Consider the following 23,153-nt stretch of genomic DNA (forward strand, 5'->3'; position numbering starts at 1 on the left):
ATCTGCAATGGATTTAACCGTTTTGACATTATCTGTGAGTGACTCCCAGCTTATCTATCTGCCCTCCGTCCCCAATACGCTTCTCTCTCTCTTTCTCTCATAGGATCTCATGGTGGTTCTGTGCCCTGCCATACAGCCTGCTCATCTTCATCTATGACGAGATCCGTAAATGGATCCTGAGGAAGAACCCTGGAGGTAGGTACACGAGTGTCTGACAGAGAATGTGCCCCAGAACTAAAAGGGAGCACGACCTTCATTTTCTGCTCAATTGCCTACGACCCAAAAAAAACTAAAGCCCTTTAACACCTTTCACACCAAGTCGGAAACCGTTTTTGAAAATAAACACAATAACCAAACAAAACAACATGGGGGGCAACGAACGACACACCTGGGTGTCATGTTATTCTCAGAGTAGAGGGACAAAACAAAGATGACAGATAACACAAAGGTTACGCCGGCAGTGACAAGACATGACTCGACTGTTAATGCGACGCCACACAGAGATTGTCTGATCAGCATTTTTGGGGATCCTTTTATTTGTGCCCTACAATTAATATATCTCAAATAAATACATAAACATCTCAGCGTTTTCTTTTATGTATGAATTTTATGGAATAGTTACACATAAAAACACGAAGACAGAAAAACAACCATGATATTACTAAAGAAAATAAACAAACAATAAAAACATGATTAAGCTAATAAACTCATAAGCTAATATCCATGGTGACCATATCCATAAAAAATAAATTCCAGCTGTATTTTATCTGTGACCTTTTCGATAATGAACACCTCATTCAGCTTGTGTTGCCATTGTTTTATGATTGGGGGTTGTGGCTGCAACCGTGGGGTCAGCATTTTAATAGGCGAGGTTAGTTCCCATAGCAAACATGGTAAAACTTACAACATGACGTGATTTGTGAGTCCGACCTCTCCCTCGATGGCCAAGTCACAAGGGTTGTGCAATCATACAGTATTTTCTCAAGCTGAGGAACATTGTGAAACTCACGTGTGTGTGCGCGTGCGTGCGTGCGTGAGTGTGTTTTGTAAGCCTTTGAAAACCTTGAAAAGGTCACCCACGCTTTTATTCTATAATTCTTAGAATACTGTACAGTAAATCTCTGTAAAAAAAGCTATCTCCAGCTGTTGTTGAAATGCAGCGACCAGACTGCAGTTCTAAAGAAACGCAATCATATTCCAGCCAAGCCATCTTTGCTTCTCTGCACTGGCTGGTTGCCTTCCAGGGCCAGGCTCCTACATTTGAGATAATGTTAGTCCCTTATGAGCCTCAGATCTTCAGATAGGGCAGGTGATCTGGCCTCTGCAGCCCACTGAGCCCAGGCACCAGGGATTTGGAACACCCTCCTTGAGGATTTCACAAAAGCATCATGACATCTTTTAAATCCCCACTAAAATTTGTTTTGTTTTCACGGTGTTTATTTTAGCTCCGTTACCTGATATGTATTCTATATTTTATTTTAATTATATAAATTCTAGGCGGAAGGCAAGGTGGGAGGTTATGTTTTAGATCCTGTCTCTTTGTTTGTTTGGGGGGGTAATCACAGTTTTCCCCCACATATGTTTTATATTTTGTTAAAACTAATTTTATAATGGCAGTTCGATGAAACCTTTTCCAAATATGTAGTAATTCATCGTAGATACAGTAGCTTGCTTGCCTTGTATACATTGTCTATTTACACTATTCGTTATACAACGTAAAGTATAAGCAATCTCTAGAGACGATGTGTAGCTCTTGCACCCCACCAATCCAAAGTGGTCTGAACTCACCGACTTGACAGACCACCTTGCAATGCTTAGATTCCCGCTCGTGGGGCTAAAGCTATTGAAAAAAGAAGAATAAACGTATCATGTGGAATGGATGGCTAAATAATTCTGATTTCCCACACCCAAACCGGCAAGTCCTGCACCTTTATTATCTAAACTGGAACTGCACCCTGCCAGAAGCTTCTCCCTCCTGTGTTTTTGATTCACAATCTCCCTCTGAGCGTTCCTGCCTCTGCATGTAGAGTCAGATTGATATAGTGCATAATGGACAGCTCTGTGTGAACAGTCACTCATGGGACTAACGTGGTTTACACATCAATTCTCATTTAGAGCGTCTTATAGCATGATGAACACGTGCATTATATCTCCCATCGTCTCCAAAGGGCAGCTGTCAAACTATTGGCTCTCCCAGTCAATGCATGTAATCAGCAATGAGATTAAAGAGGCCAGTTAGTGCAGACGTGGGCTAGTGCAGACCCAATTGTGCATTCATTGGCATCCTTCACAGTGAAATCCTCACAGTTCATTTTAACTCTGAGAGTGTACACATGTCAGGGATAAATGGACATTTAAATTTGACTGTGTGTTCTAGGCCATGACCTGTATTTTGATATGGCGCGGTCTCACTCCTATATCTTATCTTTTCCGTATCTCCACTTCACCAACAAAACGTAGGCAGAGATGCCTTAAACATGATCTTTTAGATAATAAATGGTTATTTAAATAAAGTGTGATTAACAACAACAACAACAAAAACTACTGGTCGTGTGCACAAGGACATGATGTTCTTAATCGGTCCAGTGGTTTGCCAGATTATCCCCAGACAAACACACACACACACACACACACACACACACACACACACACACACACACACACACACACACACACACACACACACCCTCTTATAGACAGCTAGAGTCATGGCATAGAAACATATGTCACTCAGGAAGCCGTCTGTCTGATTCAAATGAGAGCGCCAATCTCAGACGAGGAGAAGAGGAAATTAAAGGAGGCTGTCAGAGACTTTTTGAGATGAGCCCCGCAGATCACACATGCGATAGGGACTCAAAGGGCCCTTGCCGTTCCTCGCAACCACGCAGCGCGAGGCGGTTTTGACGAGGGCCGAGGTGCACCGCAGACACAAAATGCAATTTATCGTGACAGTTAATCATTTCTGTTAATCTGTGTGTCACAGCCGGATGATCAGAGCTATACGCAAAGCTGTAAGGGGGATTCATTTGGAAATGTACAGAAACAAAGGGAGGCGCGTGATATGAATACAAATAGACCCATATGAAAGGAATGTTAGGAGGATGCGTTCGTTCCTCTGTCATTTTGCTCTCTTGACTGAAATGCCCCCTCTCTTCTCTTGCAGGTTGGGTGGAACAGGAGACATATTATTAAAGTTCAAGGAACGTCAGCTTGAATTTTGTCTTGTCTGGCGTGCGCAATGAGAGAGAGAGAGAGAGTGCAAGTTTGTGTGTGTGTGTGTGTGTGTGTGTGTGTGTGTGTGTGTGTGTGTGTGTGTGTGTGTGTGTGTGTGTGCGTGCGTGCGCATGCGTCGTCTGTATATCCTGTCAATTAAAATATTGCATGGATGAGTTCCCATATCTGATTATCATAAAAATAATGCTGAAATAGGCTTGTGTTTGCTTTCAGTATATTTCCAGAAGACTTGTCTTGCAGTAGACATGCGGGCCTCACTGTTGTGCCTGTTGCGAACATGATGAAAGCTGTGCTGTATGCATTGCATGTCTTGTTTGCCTATAATGGAATGCACCAAATAAAATGTATTCCAGTGCAGCCCAAGGTCATTGTTTCCATTCATATGCATTAATATTGTGGGTAATCTTCTTCATATTGCACACAGGCCGTAGTCTAGTAGTGCACTGGTTCACAAACAGAGGGTCGGGACCCATTTATGGGTCACAAACATTTTATGAGTCGTGGGTAAATCCATCCATTTCGTACTACCGTATTTTTTATTGTTATTTCAGAAATGTAACAGCTCTCTACTCCACGTCTCTCCAGATTTTTTGTACGCTTTCATATTGGGATACCAATTTTAGCCAATCAGTGGTAAACAGCCTAGCATTAAATGGTCTGTCCTTCAATACAGGAAAGGAAGTCTGGTGGGACATCATGGGCATGTCCACACAAACTGTATAACTATTCACTCACTGGTCATTTGTGTTGAGGAGTCTCACTGTTTAGGAAAAAAAGGTTAGAAAAGCCATTGATAGCCCCTGTAGGAATGAAGGATTTCTACTAGGAAATGTACAGGTGTTTAGCAGTAGAGAATTAATATGATTTAAAAGCATGTGCTGTAAATCATCTCCAATATGCAATAACAATCATGTTGAAATGGGCGAAAATAAACCCATTTGCTGAGACCCCCCACCCCACCCCCCTGCAAAAGAGTTGGTAGGCATTAGGACTCTACAAGACATTAATGGATCAGACAATACTCTTATCTTATCTGAAGATATAGGCATTCTCTTTTATTTTATACTTCAGAGTGAGATCTGCTTAAACTAAAGCCTGGGATCAGAGCTAAAAGACCATCCCATTCTGAGCTGGTTCCACACAGAGTGCTCCACTGCTCCTAGTCCTAGACTATAGTGCAACACTACATGGCATACGTATGATCATTCCAACTCTCAGAAGAATATGCCCTCGGCAGGAATGCATTTGGAATAGGGAAATAAAATATTTGGTGCTAATTAAACTGAGATGCTCTATATCTGATAAAACGGACTTGTGAAGAGCGCATTTGGGCACTCTACACAAATCGTTTTTCCAAAAATAGCAGATCTGCAAGCTCACAACGTGTTGCAACTGTGTTCAAGTGGTTAACAAACGTGCCATTTTAAGTTTTAAGTATATTTGTATTATTGCGATAATATTGTTAATCACAATTATTTTTGCCACAGTAGGCTAATCGTGACGACATATATAATTTTCATATCGTCCCATCCCTATTTGGGACAATATTTCTGGTGCATCGAAAAATCCAAATCAATTTAAATTAGAAGTTTTGTCATGGAGCATAATTATGTAACACCCAGAATTGGGTATCGAATACAGGATTGGCAATGGCACCTGACCCGTATTGCACATTCTGTAGGCCTACCGCAGCCCACGGGAACCTTGTTTGTGTCCTGGGATTTTGGAGTTCTGGCCTGGGTAAAGGTTATAGCCTACCGACTTTAACGGACCCAATGAAAGTACAACTGCCAGTCGACCCGTTTGTACATCTTTTAAATGATGACTCTAAATGGTCCCTTACTGAAAAGTCCCACAAAGTTTGGCTGGTAGGACGAATGCTTCCAAACGCCAAAATATATATTATATATATATATATATATATATATATATATATATATATATATACATATAGGCCTACTCCACAAAAAAAATCACCTGCACAGAATTTACTGACAGAAGGTTGCTCATAACATGTGTACGGTGGATTTTTATGAAACATACTTCGTACAGCTTATCGTACAGCTGCAATGTTGATGGTGAGTTTAACGGTGTTTAATACGATCAAATAGGACTGTTCTGTACTTTGGATGTATGAGCTGTCAATGGTTGTAACTTTAGATTCACGAAATTAAAAATATAATTTAGAGTAGCTACTGGCTACTGGCTGTGGGAACTTTTTCGATATTGCTTTAGTTATCTGGAACGGTTTTCAGCTAGAATAATTAACCATACTCAACAGGCACAATTTCACATTTTATATCAGATCTGAAAGATTTTCTGACTTAATGATGCAATAGATGTGTTGCAGCTGTTGCTCAAATAATAGGCTGGTGGAAGGAGGAAGGGATGGGATGATGAAAGGTGGGTAAAGGGAGAAGGGTGGGGATAGTCTACTGGGTTTTCCACTGCTGGAGATGTAGTATTTGATTCCATGTGGAAGAAATCTATAAAAACTGAATAATTGAATTTGTTTGTATCCAGTCAGGAGATAGTTGAGATGAGATGAGATAATTTATTAATTCACATGATGAGCAGTTGAGACGAATAACTGTCTTAAGTAGATACTAATTATCCATATACATAAAATAGATAAGGGGTCGGGGCAGATAGGCCTTTTCGGGGAGGGGTCAGAATAAATTATGGACTTGGTGTTTCAGTTCCAATTTTGTTTTCTTTCTTTCTTTTTTGCATCGCTTCCGATATACCCTAGTTAAAGCTCATGCTTCATAACTTTTTTTTCTCACATATAATCATTGATATTTTTCACCTTATCAGAATTGGTTTATGTTTTATATAAATACATATTTCAATATTTTATTGTTATAATATTATGTCTTTACTTTTCACAAGACTTCATGATAACAGAAGGTCTTTGACCTTCTCAACATGGCGTCTATTTTCGCACACCAGTGACACCACAACATCCCGTGACGTCACGTCCTGCTGCCAGTTGTTGTGATTGTCGGACATGGCGTTGCTGCTAAGGTCAGTACATCTTTGCTACAGTTCCTTCTATTGAGTAAAGCTTCGTTTGTCGGCTGTCTGTCGCAGTTAGAACGTAACAAAACATGGACGTGTGTGACAAAGTGATGAGCTACTAAACGACAACGGTTCTCAGAACATAGTGCCGTTTCGCCTCACCTCCGTAGCAGATATGCTAACAATGCTAACGGAGCTAGGGAGCTATATATGTGTCTGTCGTGTGAAATGACTCAATGAGTCATTAATAAAAACTCATAATCTGATCATGTTATTAAAACGTGATGAACCATAGCGTTGCAGTTCACTGGGTGCGGACCGTGCGGTTGTCACCGCCATTATCCTAACGGAATAATAATAGAGAATGTTACGTACCTATTCGATCGACAGCATTCATTGACTGGATGCTTAGCCTAGCCTACTTGTCTGTTTAAATTAAACTACTACAACAGCAGAAACAACGACAGTAAACACTTTCAACATGTCATGTAACAAAACATGTATCAAAACTTGGCAAAATAGTGACAAGAGCATATCTTCAGGCTGGCAATGTGTCTCAATGCAACGCTTTGTAAACTTGTAGATCTGTTCTTTTTGTAATGGGTACAAATGGTTAATGGATGGTGATACGTTAGATACAGTTGCACTGGTTTGTTTGTTTACTTTGTTACATGCAGTATGTTAATTGTTTGTCATTAGATGGTGGTAGTGTCTCAGACTCCCTCCAGGGGTCAGAAGAAAGTCAACCAGGCGCTGAACCTTTCCTCTCCAGTTCACTGACCTTAGTTGACTCATTGGCTACGTTTACATGGACAGTTAAATCCCCTTTTCATTCAGAATAAAAGTTAAATCCTATTAAAAGTTGTCATGTAAACACCTACAAAAACTTGAATCGGAATGAAAATGGCCAATCTGATTTAAACTTAGATCTGATGTAACTGACCTGTTTATTCCATTTTTAAATCCTATTGAAACAATTGTGGACTCATGTAAACACTCATTCAGATTGAAGTTCATTCTGGTCTTTCTGTGCATGCTTGTTTCCATGTAATTGCTATGGCTATATTATGCCCTTGTTTTGCGATTAATTATAAGAAACTAGACATGTTTAATTTAATCTCTGAGAGCAACCTCTCATAGGCTACAGGATACATCAAATATAAAGTAATATGGCATAAAAGTGTTTTTTTATTATTATTTTTGTTTTACCTGAAATGTAGTGGAGTAGAAGTAAAAGTATTGGAAATTGGAAATACTCAAGTAAAATAGAAATACCTACATTTTTTACTTTAGTAGAGTACTAAAGTAAATGTACTTATTTACTTTCCACCACTGGACGTAAACATATCCGCCCCGCCCCCTATCCAATCAGAAGCCTTCCCAGCCCCAAACCTGATGTGGAATGAAATAATGGGATTTAAAAGTATTGTTCATGTAAACACTCATTCGGAATGACCATTTCCCATGCAAACACGCAGCAAAAAACGTACTTCTGAATGAATTAATTCAGAAGTTTTCATTCTGAATGAAAAAGCCCTCATGTAACCGCAGCCATTGAGTCATTTCCTCTAAGGAATATTTTTTTTTGTTGAATAGGGCTTCAGTGTTTCAAGTCACCACTGTTTTGTGGCATAACTAGCATTTGAGGGTTCTCTTTCTTTTTTCCCTTTCTTTTTTTTCATTCATTGATTGATCTTTACTAACAGTTTTCAGAAAAAAGCACAGGAAAATCCACTAAAATAAATAACGGTAGTGGTTCGCACACACCAAGAGTTCAAAATATTTATTTCATTTTTGAAAGGGGACTAAGATGATTTAAACACACACAAAGTCTTGTTTGCTTTGACGTTTTCCTGAGGCCAGTTTTGAATTGCAGTTTGAGAGCACTTTTGAAGAAGAGGTGTGAAGTTATAATCAGGTCGACAACATGTGACATACTGAATAAAGGGGCATAATAGTACAAGAGGTTCAATCCTGTGTGGATTAATCTTCCCAAGAAAGACAAAATCTGATCTTGAGTACTGGAAGAAAAAGATCCCCTAGGTGTTTCTGTCATAGCGTGAGCTAGTTTACTGGCATATCAGCCTGCTTTCTGCTATCAGACAATACTGCTATCAGTGTTTGTGTCACTGATAATAAGTCAGCACATAAACAACCTGCTGTGAAATGTTTGCTGCAATGACCTCTAGTAGTTGTTCACACCACAAAGGCGCATGGAAGATAATTCCTTGACTGAAATGAATCCTTTCTGTTTTAGAATTGTATTATAGCCTCAATCCGTGCTTGATTGAGAGGCTAGAATGACAAAGAGCTACAGGTGTATGTAGAAGTAATGGAAACACAAAAATACAATGCATTGTGCATTGTGTGTGTGTTGATTTGTTTTGTTTGTCTATTGTTGTAATAATGCTGCCTAGATTAAAATAGGTTTTAATCTTAATGAGGATGATATGCGTTGGGGGACCAGGGATGCACTGCAGTGGTCCTGAGCTGGATTTGAACTTGATCCTCATGCTGACATATTTTTTTCTGTTTTGCAGGACGTTGACCCGCCAGGGTCTGTCTCTCGCCAGGCCTCAATACAGGCCTCAGTTCTGTGTAATTTACAGCAGACAGTAAGTATTTGGTATTAGCTTCTGGCTGCTATTACGCCTTCCCTTGTGTCAAAACAGTTTTTAAAGATGGAGTGCTGTGATTTTTAACCCCCCAGGTGTGGTTAATATTCGAATATGTCTTCCATTCCTGAAAGCTGAAAGCCTTTGAGTCAAAAGGCCCAATCAAAATAGACACTTTAGTAACATCATGAAATCATCCCCTCCCCTAACTCTCCTAGCCTGGTTAATAAACCAGACTAATATCGCACGGACCGCGGGATATTAGTCTGGGGAGGCTCAGCTTGGATTTCATTTCCAGGGGGGGGGGCGGGTTGAAACATTTTCTCTTTGACGCAATTGGTCAGAGCTACTGTCAGTCAAAGGTCTCAAGCATTGAAAGTCACTGTACCAAAGCCCGCCCATATTGCATACCGTGTCCCGATTGGCCGCCCCATTTCTCTGGTGTAGGAAATGGGCGTACAATTGAGCCTCTCCAGACCGTAATCCGCCGGCAGGCAATTTATTGTTGCCAACGGCTGATTCGGTCTGGTTTATTAACCAGGCTATAACTCTCCCCCATTATCATAAAACAGCAGCTGTGGGTGCGGCTTAAGTTCAGGTGGGTGGTGCAGCACCTTGGCACCACTGGTGCCAACTTGAAAACCAGGTATACTTAATGAACTGGTGGGGGATAATTTTAAAGAGTTAGTTGACATTTTTGGACATAAACCTGTAAGAAATGCATGCCATTAATATTCACCAAAACCAGACCAGAACTCCCACCACGGGACTCAGGCAATCAATTAAAACCTTTGCAATCACTATATTAATGGTTTTCCTACAGCAGAAAGTAAGTTGAAAAATCTGAACTAACCCTTTAACACTTTCGTTTAAAAAAAAAAAATCTTCCATAGTACCTGATCATGTTTTAGGGGGGAAAAAAACATGACACTCCATCTTTAATGTGTACAACAATCAATGAGAAGATTATTGGAACTACGGTATCCTCCCTATGGTCATGACATGAAGACAGACAGTAAGAGTGAATTGTGAGGAGAGGAATTAGGCAAAACTTGTGTGCTCTCCAAATTTACTGTCACTAAATGATAGTAATGTTACTTTGATGTGCATCTCTCTCTAGTCTGTGTTCTGTGAAAAGTGAGAGTGAGTATTTCGTCTGTCGGGTGAATACTTCATATGTCCAGAACTGTTACTTTTCAGGATTCAAAAGTAGCAAAAGGAGCAGTATGATCAAGTAGGGCATCAAAAAAATGTTAAAATATGGATATAAGAGGTTTCTGCCTGACGGCAATGATTTATGTTTGATACATGCCAACGGTGTTTGTAAACTGAAGCTCGTAAAAGATAACCGCGTTGCTGGTGAACCTGCAGGCGATCTTGTGCTGTCCAGCAGTAACCTCGGACGGTGGTGGAGATGGCACGCATCATTCATAGCTGCACATCATTTTAAAACGCAGACAAGGCCATCTAGTCTCTCAGCCGAGTTTAGTTACAAGATGGAAAGCAAAGGCTGAAAATGAGATCTCAGATCTTAGCATACCCTGTGTGTGTGTGTGTGTGTGTGTGTGTGTGTGTGTGTGTGTGTGTGTGTGTGTGTGTGTGTGTGTGTGTGTGTGTGTGTGTGTGTGTGTGTGTGTGTGTGTGTGTGTGTGTGTGTGTGTGTGTGTGTGTGTGTGTGTGTGTGTGTGTGTGTGTGTGTGTCAGTCAGTCACAGGATATATGGGCAAAACAAATAAGATCCTACTAGACTTAACCCTTGCCTCTCTCTGTGCCACAGTGCCGCCCCAATGGGAACCACAGCAAAGGAAGAGATGAACAAGTTCTGGGCCAAAAACACAAGACTAAACAGACCCATGTCACCTCATCTCACCATCTACAGGTACGCTTTCCAGTCCATAGACTCGGCTATTAGTGTTTAACTAATCAAATATTTATTTAAATTAATCGTGCAGCTATTATTAAGCACATGAACCCTCTTGTTCATATTCATAATGGGTGAAAATAGTCTAGACAAACATTTGTCAAGCTTGTACATCAGCTATTTTCACTATTTGATGTACAACAAAGTACAGTGTTCTAAGTGGTTAAACGGATAAAATTATTTGCTTTCTTAATTTCTTTATAATTACAATTTTATAGCCCCAATGACATTACATTATTTTCCCCTGGAATATATACTGTAATAATTGAAGTCAGAAAACCAATTTTTCCCTAGTTTTCAGGTTTATGTAATGGGAGGCAACCCGTCCTCCAAATAACTGACTATCTCTAATTGATATGCCTTTGGGTGCACCGTGTAATAACCACTTAGTGCTGTACATCCACTGCTTATTAAAATGCTCCTGACACCCCCAACCAGGGACATTATTACCCGAAAGGTAGTGCAAACCAAAGGGGAAAAGATTAAATTACAGTTTAGTGTAAAATTGTAGTAGACGGATAGTGAAAACATGGTTTCATAATTCCATTCTGGTTTCCAGGTGGTCCATCCCCATGATAATGTCTGTTGGACACAGAGGAACAGGCGTTGCGTTGAGTGGAGGTAACGAGACACTTTTCTTACATTGATGTGGATGGATCAGTGGTTCTCAAACTCTTTCATGTCAAGGACGCGTGATTATGAATCCCACCAATGTTCTACGGTAGACCCGCCTTACCATATGTCAGATTGTCTCGTGGCCAGGCATACATTTAGGGTTAAGGTTAGGTTTAGGTAGAGTTTTACTGAGATTAAGGTTAGGTATGGTTTTTCTGAGGTTAGGATTAGGTTTAGCCATAGTTTTACTGAGGTTAGGTTTAGCCACAGTTTTGCTGAGGTTAGGTTTAAAAGGCATAGTTGCAAAAACTGTCAATCACAGCAACTACTGGCCAATCTCACAGCGGGGATTCCCTAGAACTGTGATGGGATCCATAATAATGCGTCAAGGACTCCTAAACTTTTGTTTGAAAAATGAAGGACCCTGTACAAGATTTGTGGTGTTGTAATTCAAACATTTTCAAAGAACATCAAGATTATTTTTTTTTTATTGTCGATGTACAGTATATAGGCCCCTCAGGGTCCCCGGACCCCACTTTGTCATCCCCTGCATTAGACCACGGAGCACTATAACTGTCCACTATCCATTATTTATCTGGGGACCCCCTGGGACAGCTGTCTGCTATTCAGAACCATCAGGCCGCAGAATGTGACCAATCACAGTAGTGGCTGTTTCTGGTTGCATCGATCCAGACCCATACAGTTTTCCCATCGATTTCCAAAAGTATTTATATAAATTATTTTAAGCCTGGAATCAAGCATTTTTTGAGGATTACATTTTTTTGACAAATGCTTTATGGTCATGATTCACCAGGCTTACACTTACTCATATCCTTACTTACAAATCCTGGGCGCCACAAAATCCATTGTTCCAGACACAGAGATTTCCCAAAAAATTATATCGATTAATTTAAGCCTAGATTCAAGCCAGGATCCTGGTGAATCATCGCCATGAAACATTAATTGATTCCGTGGACAATAAAAACTCAAAACAAAGGATTACTATAATTAAATTCATTTTTTCCCCCTTCTACACATAATCAAATATGTTATGGTCATGATTCACCAGGATCCTGGATGGCTTGATTGTAGGCTTAAAATAATTGATATACAGCGGTTGACATTAAGGTCTCAGACGCACTTATAATAATAATAATAATCTTTATTGTCCCGAAGGATATTTGTCTTCACAATCTGTTCAACACCCACATCAAAAACAACACAGAGCACATAACACCAAGACAATACAAAAACAAAACATGAGGTCCCCACTGGGTACAGAACCATCCTATCGGCGGGGCAGTTTGTTTAATGCCGCGATGGCTGAGGGGACAAAACTCCTACTAAAACGGACCTTTTTCCATGGCAAGGTTCTGTATCTTTGTCCAGATGGCATGAGGTTAAAGAAGCGATACAGAGGATGATCAATGTCATTTGATATCGAGAGTGCTAGTCGTGTGATGGCCTTATTGTTCATATCAGAAAAAAAGTACAGGCCATGTTCTACTTGACCAAAGGTCATGCCCAATTGCCGGAAAACAGTTTATTGTCCATTATATAATATGTACATTTTGAAATACCGTTCAATTTAATTAATGTTTAAGTGTAGCAACAGTAAATCCAGCACATTATGGGTAAACAGTGTTCTTATTTTACATTCCACAGACTAGAAGTCAGAGCGCTCTGGCCATGTTCTGCTGTTTAAACACATATGTCTTGTTGTGTTTATAGACACAGCGAGCACTTTCCAGGTCTGTCAACTTGAAAGCAAACTTCACCTGCAAAGTTTTGTATCTGCCAGGGGCAGGTGGGCAACCCTTAGTGTCGACGCCTGAATATTTCTTTTTTGGAAATCTCTATGGGAAAAATGTATGTGGTCTGGATCAATGGAACCAGAAAAAAAAGCAAGCCACTGCTATGCTTTATTTGAGCATTGAACAAAGCTGTGTAATAACGATAGATACATAACAGCCTTTTAATTTAACTGAGGCTTCCTCATAGAACCATTTCAGTTGTACCAGTTCCCTTCTAAAGAAATGGCATTTGCATAATGATTTGCACATGTCTGTGTAAACACAGATGAACCACAGATTAAATGGGGTTTGCATTGCACACATTTTGTTCTCTCTCTCTCTCTCTCTGGTATGTATTATGTGGAAAACACTCTTTAATCCAGATGTTTTTGACCTCGGCCACTCCCTTGGGGCCTTTTTAGCACATGGGCATCGATTACTGCTAAAAGCTCTTATTGGGAGCACCGACTGCTAAAAAGTTGATCAATAGATCAAAGCTCTTTGCATGTTAAGCATTAGCGTCGTCTATTATGGGTGAGATTAAGTCCAATTGTTGGCCCAGTGTAAAGTGACAGCTCACAGCGCCATGTAACTCGGCCTGTGTTGACATTGAAGGACACAGTGGAACAGACACGTTGCGGAGAGCGTTTTACAACAATGGTTCCCAAACTACGAGGTCGGGACCCCCAGGAGGGTCCCCAAATAACTATTATCTTTTTCAGGGGGGATGATTAGATTAATGTGCAACATTGTTTTCTCACTCGACATTAAACAAACCATCATAGACCATAAGTGTATACAGGGTATATCTGCACAAGTGCTGACAATTTAATGAACTTTTTAATGCTTCTAAAATTAAAATATGTAACTAGATCGGTGCCCGTTGGAACCTCTACAGCGGTGCCCACTTGGAACGATGCAAGTTGGAAATGAATGCCCCACCCAGATATTATGTCTGTGTCCCTTTTATGCCCTTATATGGAATTCTTTGTCAAGCATGCCCAAATATGGAGTCTATGCAGACGTCAGAATGATGTCGGAACAGGCCAAATCTCCATATATGGACACTGGGCAGGGCCCTGGCCAGAGGCCTTGTTGGGGTGGTTCTGGACAACCGTGGGTCCGACCCACTCGACACCGGGCGCTCCTGTGGTGGGGTGGAACGTGTGTGTCGAATTTTAAATTGGTGGGACAAACGGTTAACAAGTCACGTGGATTACAACAGTACACACACACACACAGACAGAGACTTGGTGCATTTATAGTTAGACGCATGCATGAGGTTCAACTTTGGAACTGTTACAGTAGTGTTTGGAACTATTGGCAAGCGTTGCCTTCTGCATTCTCCTCGGTCTTCTTGTTATATCTGAGCACACCCAAACAAATTTAAAATCAACAGTCAGTTGGTTTTGTCAACAAATTATTGAATATTCTATGCATATTCTTCCTTTTACAACAGTGTTATAGGAGTGTCGTAACTCTTCTCTCAGTGGCTCTGCAGTGCACATGAATCCGCTCAGTTTTAACCGCTGTCTGTTTTTTTTCTTTTCTTGCGGGTTCAGTAAAGGCCAGCACCCGCTGCTGCCAATCAATGTGTTATGTGCAAGTGCACACACACACACACGCACGCACGAGCGTGCATGCAGGCAGGCAGACAGACAGACAGACAGACAGACAGACAGACAGACAGACAGACAGGCCTTTATTTTGTTTAGTGTGTGTTATCACATCTTGTACAAATACACAGTACACTCCTTTTCTCACTCATTCCTTTCCATCCAGTCACTCTCTCACTCATACAGTTACACACACAGTAAATTCCTCTGTGTTAATGGCAACCAAATGGACCCTTTCTTGGTCCATTTGCTTGCCATTAACACAGAGGAATTTACTGTGTTAATAGGAATTTACTTTCCTCTTAACACTGAGGATGTTACAGTGAACAACACTCTTCTTTGCACAGGCCCTCTGCTAGAGCCATATGAAATCCGTTTAATTTTTTCCCCAATTCCGTTATATTTTTTCCCAAATTCCATTTTTTCCATTTTAATATTTCTGAATTCTGTATTTTGCTTTTTATGCTATTTCTTTTTGGTAATTTCAGGCTTATGTGAGCACCCCAGACAGGATTTAAGTTGCTCGATTCAATGATTAGATATTTCATTATTCTTTTTAGCTGTCCCGCCCCCTTTCAATACAAACCCATTGTAACTTCAAACTCCATTTTAACCATGATAGATTCATTGAAAGCACCCAAACTTTTTTCTGGTGTCTGATATTGTCCTAATACGTGAGGGGGCCGGGGTTATTTAATCCATTACATTATAGCACCCATTCGATTTATAAACAAATCTATCGCCACTAGCGACTGGACTGTGGAGGGTCGTCTAACACAGGATGTTTTATCATAATTAGACGGGATGATTTAGATTGCGTTAGTTATCAATGTTTTAATATTTTCGTCGGCTAAACGTCTCACTCTTACGCAACATCGAAACAACAACGACATGCTTACTGCGTATGTGCACGTTCGCGCGTGTGGCTAAAAAGCTCGCTCCTCCGTCTTCACTTGATTTCTGAACAAACCTGACCACTGAATGTTCCATTTTCTCCTGAAAACTGAATTTCAGCCCAGATTAGGGCCAATTCCGCAATATTCCGCGTTTTATTCCAATTCAATTTTTATTGGTCATTTCCGCGATTCCTTCTGCGATTCCGTTAACACGGATTTCATATGGCTCTACCCTCTGCCCTATCTCTCTAAATCAGTGGTTCCCAAACATTTCAGCTCGAGACCCAAAAGAGAAATGTAATGTCTCCCGGGGACCCAAGCTACTGAATTATTTTTGAAAAAAACATTTGCATTTGTGTTTAACTCATAGAAAATGTGTTGTCAATGTGTCAAAATAGAACAAAATATCGGTAACAAAAGAATTCTCGCGCCCCATAAAAATCGGTCTGCTGCCAACATATGGCTCCCGAGCCACTGTTTGGGAAACAGTGTTCTAATTCACTCTTATCCATTCTCTCTCCCTCCCCCTCCAGCTATCTCAGTGTTTGCCATGTTAGCGCTGGTACTACCAGGTAACTACCCGTACTATCTGGACCTGATCCACTCCCTCTCGGTGGGGCCCTTCCTCATCGGCCTGGCCAAGTTTGGTATATCCTTCCCAGTCTCCTACCACACCTTAAACGGCATCCGCCATCTGGTGAGCACCACAGCACAGCACATTTCCCAGTCTGGGAACAACATACACAGAGCTCTTCAGTGCTCTGAAGAAAGCCCTTCTGGCCACTGGCAAACACCTAAAGATGGCTTGTGTTGTTGTTGGTCCATGTTGCTTTGGAATGCCTTGTCTGAGGGGGAGAGGAGGCTCACAAATTGCATGTGATCTTGTAAATTACTTGGTAACATGTTTTACTGCCCTTTTCTTTGGTATTAAATCAACACAGCTTTGGTTAACCACTTAAGCCCTATTTTCATTGCAGTGGACCCATTAAATGCGGGAAAGCGTCTGTGTCATTTTAGATTTTGCGTTAGTTATTCAAAGATAGCAGATATACAAGCTCACAGCGCGTCACTTCGTACCGTGAGCATGTCTTGAAAGTGTGAGAACTAACTGATTTAGAAGGCATTTATAGAATGTGCCTCAGGACTTTAAAAAAAAGAAATGTTTGTCTATAATGACATGCCAAAAATAGGATTAGATTGAAAGTTGTTAATGTCTGGCATTATTATTATAATATACCAGGATGACATGGCTGGTAATCTCTAATTCCCTCAGTAATCTGGTCCTTGCTATAATTAGGAACCATAATTACTGTGCTATAATTAGAAAATGTAATTAATGCACTTTTTTATGTTTATTGTTGCTAAAGAAAAAAAGAAAAAGTGCCGCTTTGCACCACGATGGAGCTTGTAGATCTACTTTTGATGCTTTTGTTTGACGCTGTAGTATCTAGTAGTTTATTTTTCTCTACTGGTCCCAGTGGCTTGTGATGGTAAAGTACCTGTCCACCACCGTGGAGTCTAGGGGTTTGAATCCACCACAGTGCATCCAGATGAAACGAGCGTCCATTCTCTATGAACACAATTGGCCTTGTTCAGGGGGAGTGTGGTGTTTGTCACCGTGCTCGCTGCTCCTACCTTCCGGCAGGGAGGAGTAAGCTCTACATCCTCCCAGTGGGGGCTCCTCACTGGCAGGTGAGCCAAGTAGGTTACAATAGCAGACGCAATGTAGACATGTGTGGGTAGGATTAATTGGCATACCGTATATTTTGAGAGAGAAATAATTGGCTACTCAAAAGAAAAAAGGAAAAACATAAAAATAATTAAATGCATGACTTCCTCCACCAGTGGATCAGGAGCTAAAAGTAGGTGTCAAGGCATTCTGACAGGACTGTACCCAAAGGACATTTATTTTTTTTTGTTATTTAATACATTGTGTCCAGAGTTCATGGTCAATGTTTTTAAATGTAGGTCCCAGTGCAACAACAGCTGAGAAGCACTGATCCAAAATGAAGGCTGGCATCCTGCCAAAGTGGTTTTTAGAGGAATGCAAAACTTACCAACCGCAGCAAACATTTGCCAGCAGCACTTATCTGGTGGTTGGTGTTAATTTCCCCTCTCCCTGTTCTGCACACTTACGTCTTGTCTTGTTGTCTCTTCTTCCACAGTTTTGGGACATTGGCAAAGGGTTCAAGATCCCTGAGGTGTATGGCACCGGCTACACGGTCATCGTTCTTTCCATCATTACTTCCTTCGCTGTTGCTTTTGGTCTGTGAGCGGAGGAAAGGAGATCCACAAAGAGATGGGAGGAGAAGAAGAAGACACAGAAAGAAATACTGATTTATACGTAGTTGCGTGCTGAAAATACCCAACCTTACGTTGAGAGCTTGTAGATTAGCTATTTAGTCTATTTTGGCTATTTTCCAACCTTAACCCAACACTGCACTGCAACTAAGTAGAAATCAGGCTGAATCATTCTCCAGAGACGTGTTGTTTATATGTTCTATTCTGGCTTGTATGGGCCCCAACCCTGATAATAAATAATAAAAGATTATGTTTTATTGTACACAACGTGTGTGTCCTGCTGTTCTGTCTGTTGTGGTGAGAAAAGGAACACGATTGTGTTCCCGGGAATGTCGAGTGAAATTATGTTCTGGGAAACATGAAGGGTCATTAAAAGTGATGACACTGGGCTAAAGTGCATGCAAAATGTGACCTGCTTGTGTATTTCCCGCACACTTTCCTTAATATATAATTTACTCCCACCACGCAGTGGCGTCAACTTCCATTCATCACTTCTGTTCGGTGCCCTGAGCATGCATGTTGTCTGTGTACTGTACTGTGAATGAGTGTGGTGAGTGTTGGTGTGACCTATCATTCATATTTCACTTATTTCCTTTCTGTCCACGGTTACATTTTTAACATCAGGAGAGGGGGCGTGGGGCAGACAGCGGTAAACGCAGTGTATCTGAACAAGGCCCCTCGCTGCCAAACTGGCCTCAGGCCCTGCCTCCCACCGAGCCTCACAGGAGCTCCACTCTGCACCTGAGCTGCTTTTGTACTGCAGTGTGAATAGAGGAATGGCCGTGATGTGTAGCCTAAATGTCAGATCCAACTCGCTTCACGTAAAAAGGCAGCGAGCACATAACTAAAGGGAGTAGAAAAGAAAAGGAAAGGATAAATGTTCTGGAGAGGCAGCTGAGGCAGTGTGTGCTGTTTTTACACTGCTTGCAAAAGCTTTGTTTGGATCAGTCAAACTGTCAAGGCTATATGGGAAAATCAGCTGCAGGATGGCTTGTGGAGGAAATGTGTGTCTAATTGAATTTAAATTGTCTGGGGAAAATGTGCCTCAGTTTCCCCTTTGATGATGACCTATTATTACTTGTAAAGTAGATCATTTTACTGAGGTTTGCAGGTACACTAATTGTTCTATTTGAACTAGCCATGGTTCATGACTCTCGTATTCATACGAGAGTCATGAAGAAACTGCACCCTGTTTTTGGCGCTCGCTACATTTACAACTTTTCCGTATATATAAACATTCGGAATTCAAATATAAAGTACTCACAATTTGTCCCACGGGTGTTAGTTAGTTACAGCACCAGCGATTAGAATTTCTGCATCCCGCGTTGTTTAATAAAAAGCATTTTTATCCGAGCTGTTATTTTGCCATTGGCTTTCAACTACGCGCCCCTATCGGTCGGGAGTAGGGTGGCACTCGGTGTGTTCGATATAGGTATGCTGACCGCCCTGCCAATACAGACTAATAGGCGAGTGCGCTCCCGGTGTGCAACTGTGGATTTCCCAAACGAACCCCGTTTGAAAAAAGTAGCCGGGGAGCTTGGATAAAAATGCTTTTTATTAAACAACACGGGCTGCAGCAATTCTAATCGCTGGTGCTGCTACTAACTAACACCCGTGGGACAAATTGTGAGTACTTTATATTTGAAATCTGAATGTTTATATATACGGAAATCTTGTAAATGCAGCGAGCGCATGTTTCAGGGCTATATTTGAACACATTTGTGGGGTCTGAAGGTTGGATTTCTTTTGCATGTGTCCCAGTAGTTTGAAATGTGTTCTGTTGGTGCAAACACTGCCTTACAGATGTCAAACCCCTGCCAATATGGGATATTGATATTCAATTTTGGGACAATCCTGTGACACAACCTACGGATATAACCCCCGTGCAGTAATGAGTCAAGGTGAGAGACGTGAGAGAAAGCTGTCGCCATCTTAATTTGCACATGGGGACCAATGATTATGCGGCTTCAGCACCCCCTACCGGCCGACTAATGAAGCAACATTGAAACGGTGGTCCTGATGCTGCACGATGCTGAGGATGCTCCACGGAGCGGGGAGGAGGGATATAAACCCGCTTTTCATCGAGTTTGTGCCTCAGTCTCTGTGGCGCAATGGAATAGCGCGCTGGACTTCTAATCCAGAGGCTCCGGGTTCGAGTCCCGGCAGAGATGTCAAACGCATGGGCGTGCAGGCTTTTTAGAAAGATCAAATTAACCTGGTTATGAAATGACACTGATGCAGTGCAATGGATTTTGTAACGAAAATGATAATCCTAAATACCATTAGACAACTAAATGGGTGAGAAGTGAACGATATAGGTATCCTAGATGTATAACTTTTATAGTGTAATGTGTTTTATTTCAGTTCATCTTCCTGACTTTTTATATTAAATAAACGTTTTTTCCAAAAGTTTTTTCCCAAACATAAAATTTCGTTTTGGATGACAGTTAGCCTAATTACAAGTAATCTCAATACATTAAGTGTGTGTTGGGCATGGGCTATTAAGACTATTATTTATTTATTTCCAATAAACGCACGAGCGAGCCGTTTGCAGCATATAAAGGTCAAACTTTTAATATGCAATTTGCAAATGGGCAAAATGCCTAAAAACGGAGCTATCCCATTGCAACACTAATACCAGGCACTGATATGAGGCTATTATACGATGCTATAGGCTATTATAAAACAGCCATTTTAACCTTGGTCACTCATAAGGCTATGCTATATTAGCCTATAACGCATGACAATACGGCCAGCCAGCAGCCTTGTCATCATGATGAGCATGGCTGCTTTCATGGAGGACCCACAGCTCAGCTGTCTGTCCTCATCCATCTCCTACAGGAGGAACAAGGCTTTGACTAAACGCAGCATCCACAAAAATCTCCGTTTCATCCCCAGTCCTCTCTCACAACAATTGTTTAATGATGCCAGATGCTGCATTTTGTAATTTCTCACTTTGTTAAGAGAGGGGAGTGCATGAGAAAATACTTCAGTATAGGCCTGAGCAGCTGCTTGCTTTGCTTGAAGAGAAGAGCCCCCTCGCAGATTCTACCCCCCCCCCCCCCTCCCACCCTCCAAGATCCTCATTGATTTTTCTGTGGTTTTTTTCTTTCTTTTTCCCCTCAAACCCGCCTCCCTCCCGCGTCATTCAGATTGACGCCGTCGGGGTGGCGGGCTGCATGTGGACTGCTTTCGTGCCGGTGTTCTCTCCCTGCCATATTTTTAACCCCATGCCTACCCCACACACTGACACACACACAGCTTAATCCGACGGCAAACTAATCCTTAATCCCCCTGGCTGGTCTGGCAAATTCTGTTGATTTTGAACGCTCCCCTCCAACATCAAGTCTGCCCGCCCGGGTGCGATGGGCCACGCCTCGCACACTGACTGTGGGGCCTATACAAAAGAAGAAAAAGAAGAAGAAATTAATTTATCCATGTCTAATATAGGGGCCTGTGGTTCTCAGCCAGAACCAGTGGTCCGAGCTGGCGACCACCAGTGGTCCTTGAGGGGATTATAGTGGTCTCCAGTTAATAGTTGGTAAACTCTTGGGAGCGTATAAACGTAAACAAATAAAACAATTATCTGTAGGCCTATTACTTAAAAAGTCTACACAATTAGAGAATGTATAAGAATAATTTATATTTTGATCAATGTTTGCCTGCCCAGCTGTAGCGAGAAAATATTATCCAAAGAATACATACAACATATTCTATTAGTTTTGGGTCTGAGAGGCTAAATCTAATCAAATAGCCTATGTAGTTCGTGGCTCAAATACAGAATAAAAAATGGATGAACTTCTGGTCAATTTCATTACATTTGTAGCCCACTCCCCTCAGAGTTAAATTATCTTAAAAAGAGACTCCAAGAAAGAATCCCAACCATAATAAACCGAGGACTTGGAGCCTACAGGCTATATAGGCTATCCCATATCAATCTCCAGTGTGGAGATATGGTGTAATAGCCTCTCTAATGTCACTGATAAGAAGCATTATAAGCAGGGGAGGCGAGGAGGAGTGCGACAGGCAGGCAGACAGGCAGACAGACAGACAGACAGACAGACAGACAGACAGACAGACAGACACCATGTGAAGTCTTCAGGCTGACCCAAGCTCTGTTCAGATCACACACCGCTATCACCATCCTATCTGTCCTCTCCTCTCTCAGTTCTCTGCCACAGTGCTTCCGCTCTGCTCCTGTTTATCCCCCACGCTACAACCAACGGGCCAAATCGTATTAAAATCTCCCTCCTCCTCCCTCCCTCCCGCCCTCCATCCACCACGCACCCTCCTCCTCCGCCCCACACACATACACACACACATACACACGCGCACGTTACCCCTCCCTCCCCTGGCTTGTCCCTCCCCCTCCCTCCCTCCCTTCTTTCAGACAGACTGTTTTTGCTGCAGTGAACGGTAGCCGTGGAGAAAGAGAGAGAGAGAGAAAGAGAGAGAGGAAAAGGCTAAAGAAAAAAACAAACAAACAAGGATCCCGAGGAAGGGAAGGAGGATTAAATAAGAGGGGGGGAAAAAAAGTCAACAAAAGCAGGTTTTGGTTTTGGTAAGAGAGAAACCTCCGGACGACAGACAGCTTCAGTTCGCATCTAAGAACCCAGAGCTGCTTGGGAGCTTAATATTCGCCGACTGGCTTCTCCCTCCGTGCGGGAATCGGACTTCTTGGAGAGGCACAATAAAACGGTACGTCCGAGAGAGCCCAGCAGGTGTATGCGATGACTGTGATTGCTTGCTGCTGTCCAGGGACCGTAGAGAGCCTACTACTGGTGTCCACGCAGCGCATTGGAGACACCTGTCAGTGTGGGGATGTTTTGCGTGTCCTGGAATGTGTGTGTGTGACTGTGTGTGTGTGTGTGTGTGTGTGTGTGTGTGTGTGTGTGTGTGTGTGTGTGTGTGTGTGTGTGTGTGTGAGAGAGAGAGAGAGAGAGAGAGAGAGAGAGAGAGAGAGAGAGAGAGAGAGAGAGAGAGAGAGAGAGAGAGAGAGAGAGAGAGAGAGAGAGAGAGAGAGAGAGAGAGAGAGAGAGAGAGAGAGAGAGAGAGAGAGAGAGAGAGAGAGAGACCGTGTCCATGAGAGACTGTGCGCACTCTGGCTCTGGGCAGGCAGGTGCTGCTGCTGATAAATAATT

General features: G+C 41.8%; 3 protein-coding genes across 4 annotated transcripts in view; all 3 read left to right on the top strand.

The window, feature by feature from the left end:
- Nucleotides 1–3,591, top strand: part of atp1a2a (ATPase Na+/K+ transporting subunit alpha 2a) — a 68,742-nt gene extending 65,151 nt beyond the window's left edge. The window contains exons 23-24 of the mRNA XM_083781403.1: nt 104–195; nt 3,164–3,591. Coding sequence (XP_083637529.1) covers nt 104–195; nt 3,164–3,192 — 121 coding nt within the window. The 3' untranslated portion in view covers nt 3,193–3,591. The remainder of the gene's footprint in view (nt 1–103; nt 196–3,163) is intronic.
- A 2,598-nt stretch (nt 3,592–6,189) lies between these two features.
- sdhc (succinate dehydrogenase complex, subunit C, integral membrane protein) lies at nt 6,190–18,279 on the top strand. Its single transcript, XM_083781281.1, has 6 exons — nt 6,190–6,261; nt 8,796–8,870; nt 10,648–10,749; nt 11,351–11,412; nt 16,245–16,408; nt 17,877–18,279. Exons 1-6 carry the CDS (start codon nt 6,245–6,247, stop codon nt 17,982–17,984), a joined length of 528 nt encoding a protein of 175 aa, XP_083637407.1. The 5' UTR covers nt 6,190–6,244; the 3' UTR covers nt 17,985–18,279.
- A 4,161-nt stretch (nt 18,280–22,440) lies between these two features.
- The window catches only part of cadm3 (cell adhesion molecule 3), a gene marked incomplete at its 3' end in the record, with an annotated part of 118,941 nt that continues 118,228 nt past the window's right edge, over nt 22,441–23,153 (top strand). For both annotated transcript variants that reach the window (XM_083781406.1, XM_083781404.1), the window contains exon 1: nt 22,441–22,710. The remainder of the gene's footprint in view (nt 22,711–23,153) is intronic.

Source organism: Protomyctophum parallelum, assembly GCF_964188405.1.
Source record: "Protomyctophum parallelum genome assembly, chromosome: 14".
Taxonomy (NCBI): Eukaryota; Metazoa; Chordata; class Actinopteri; order Myctophiformes; family Myctophidae; genus Protomyctophum; species Protomyctophum parallelum.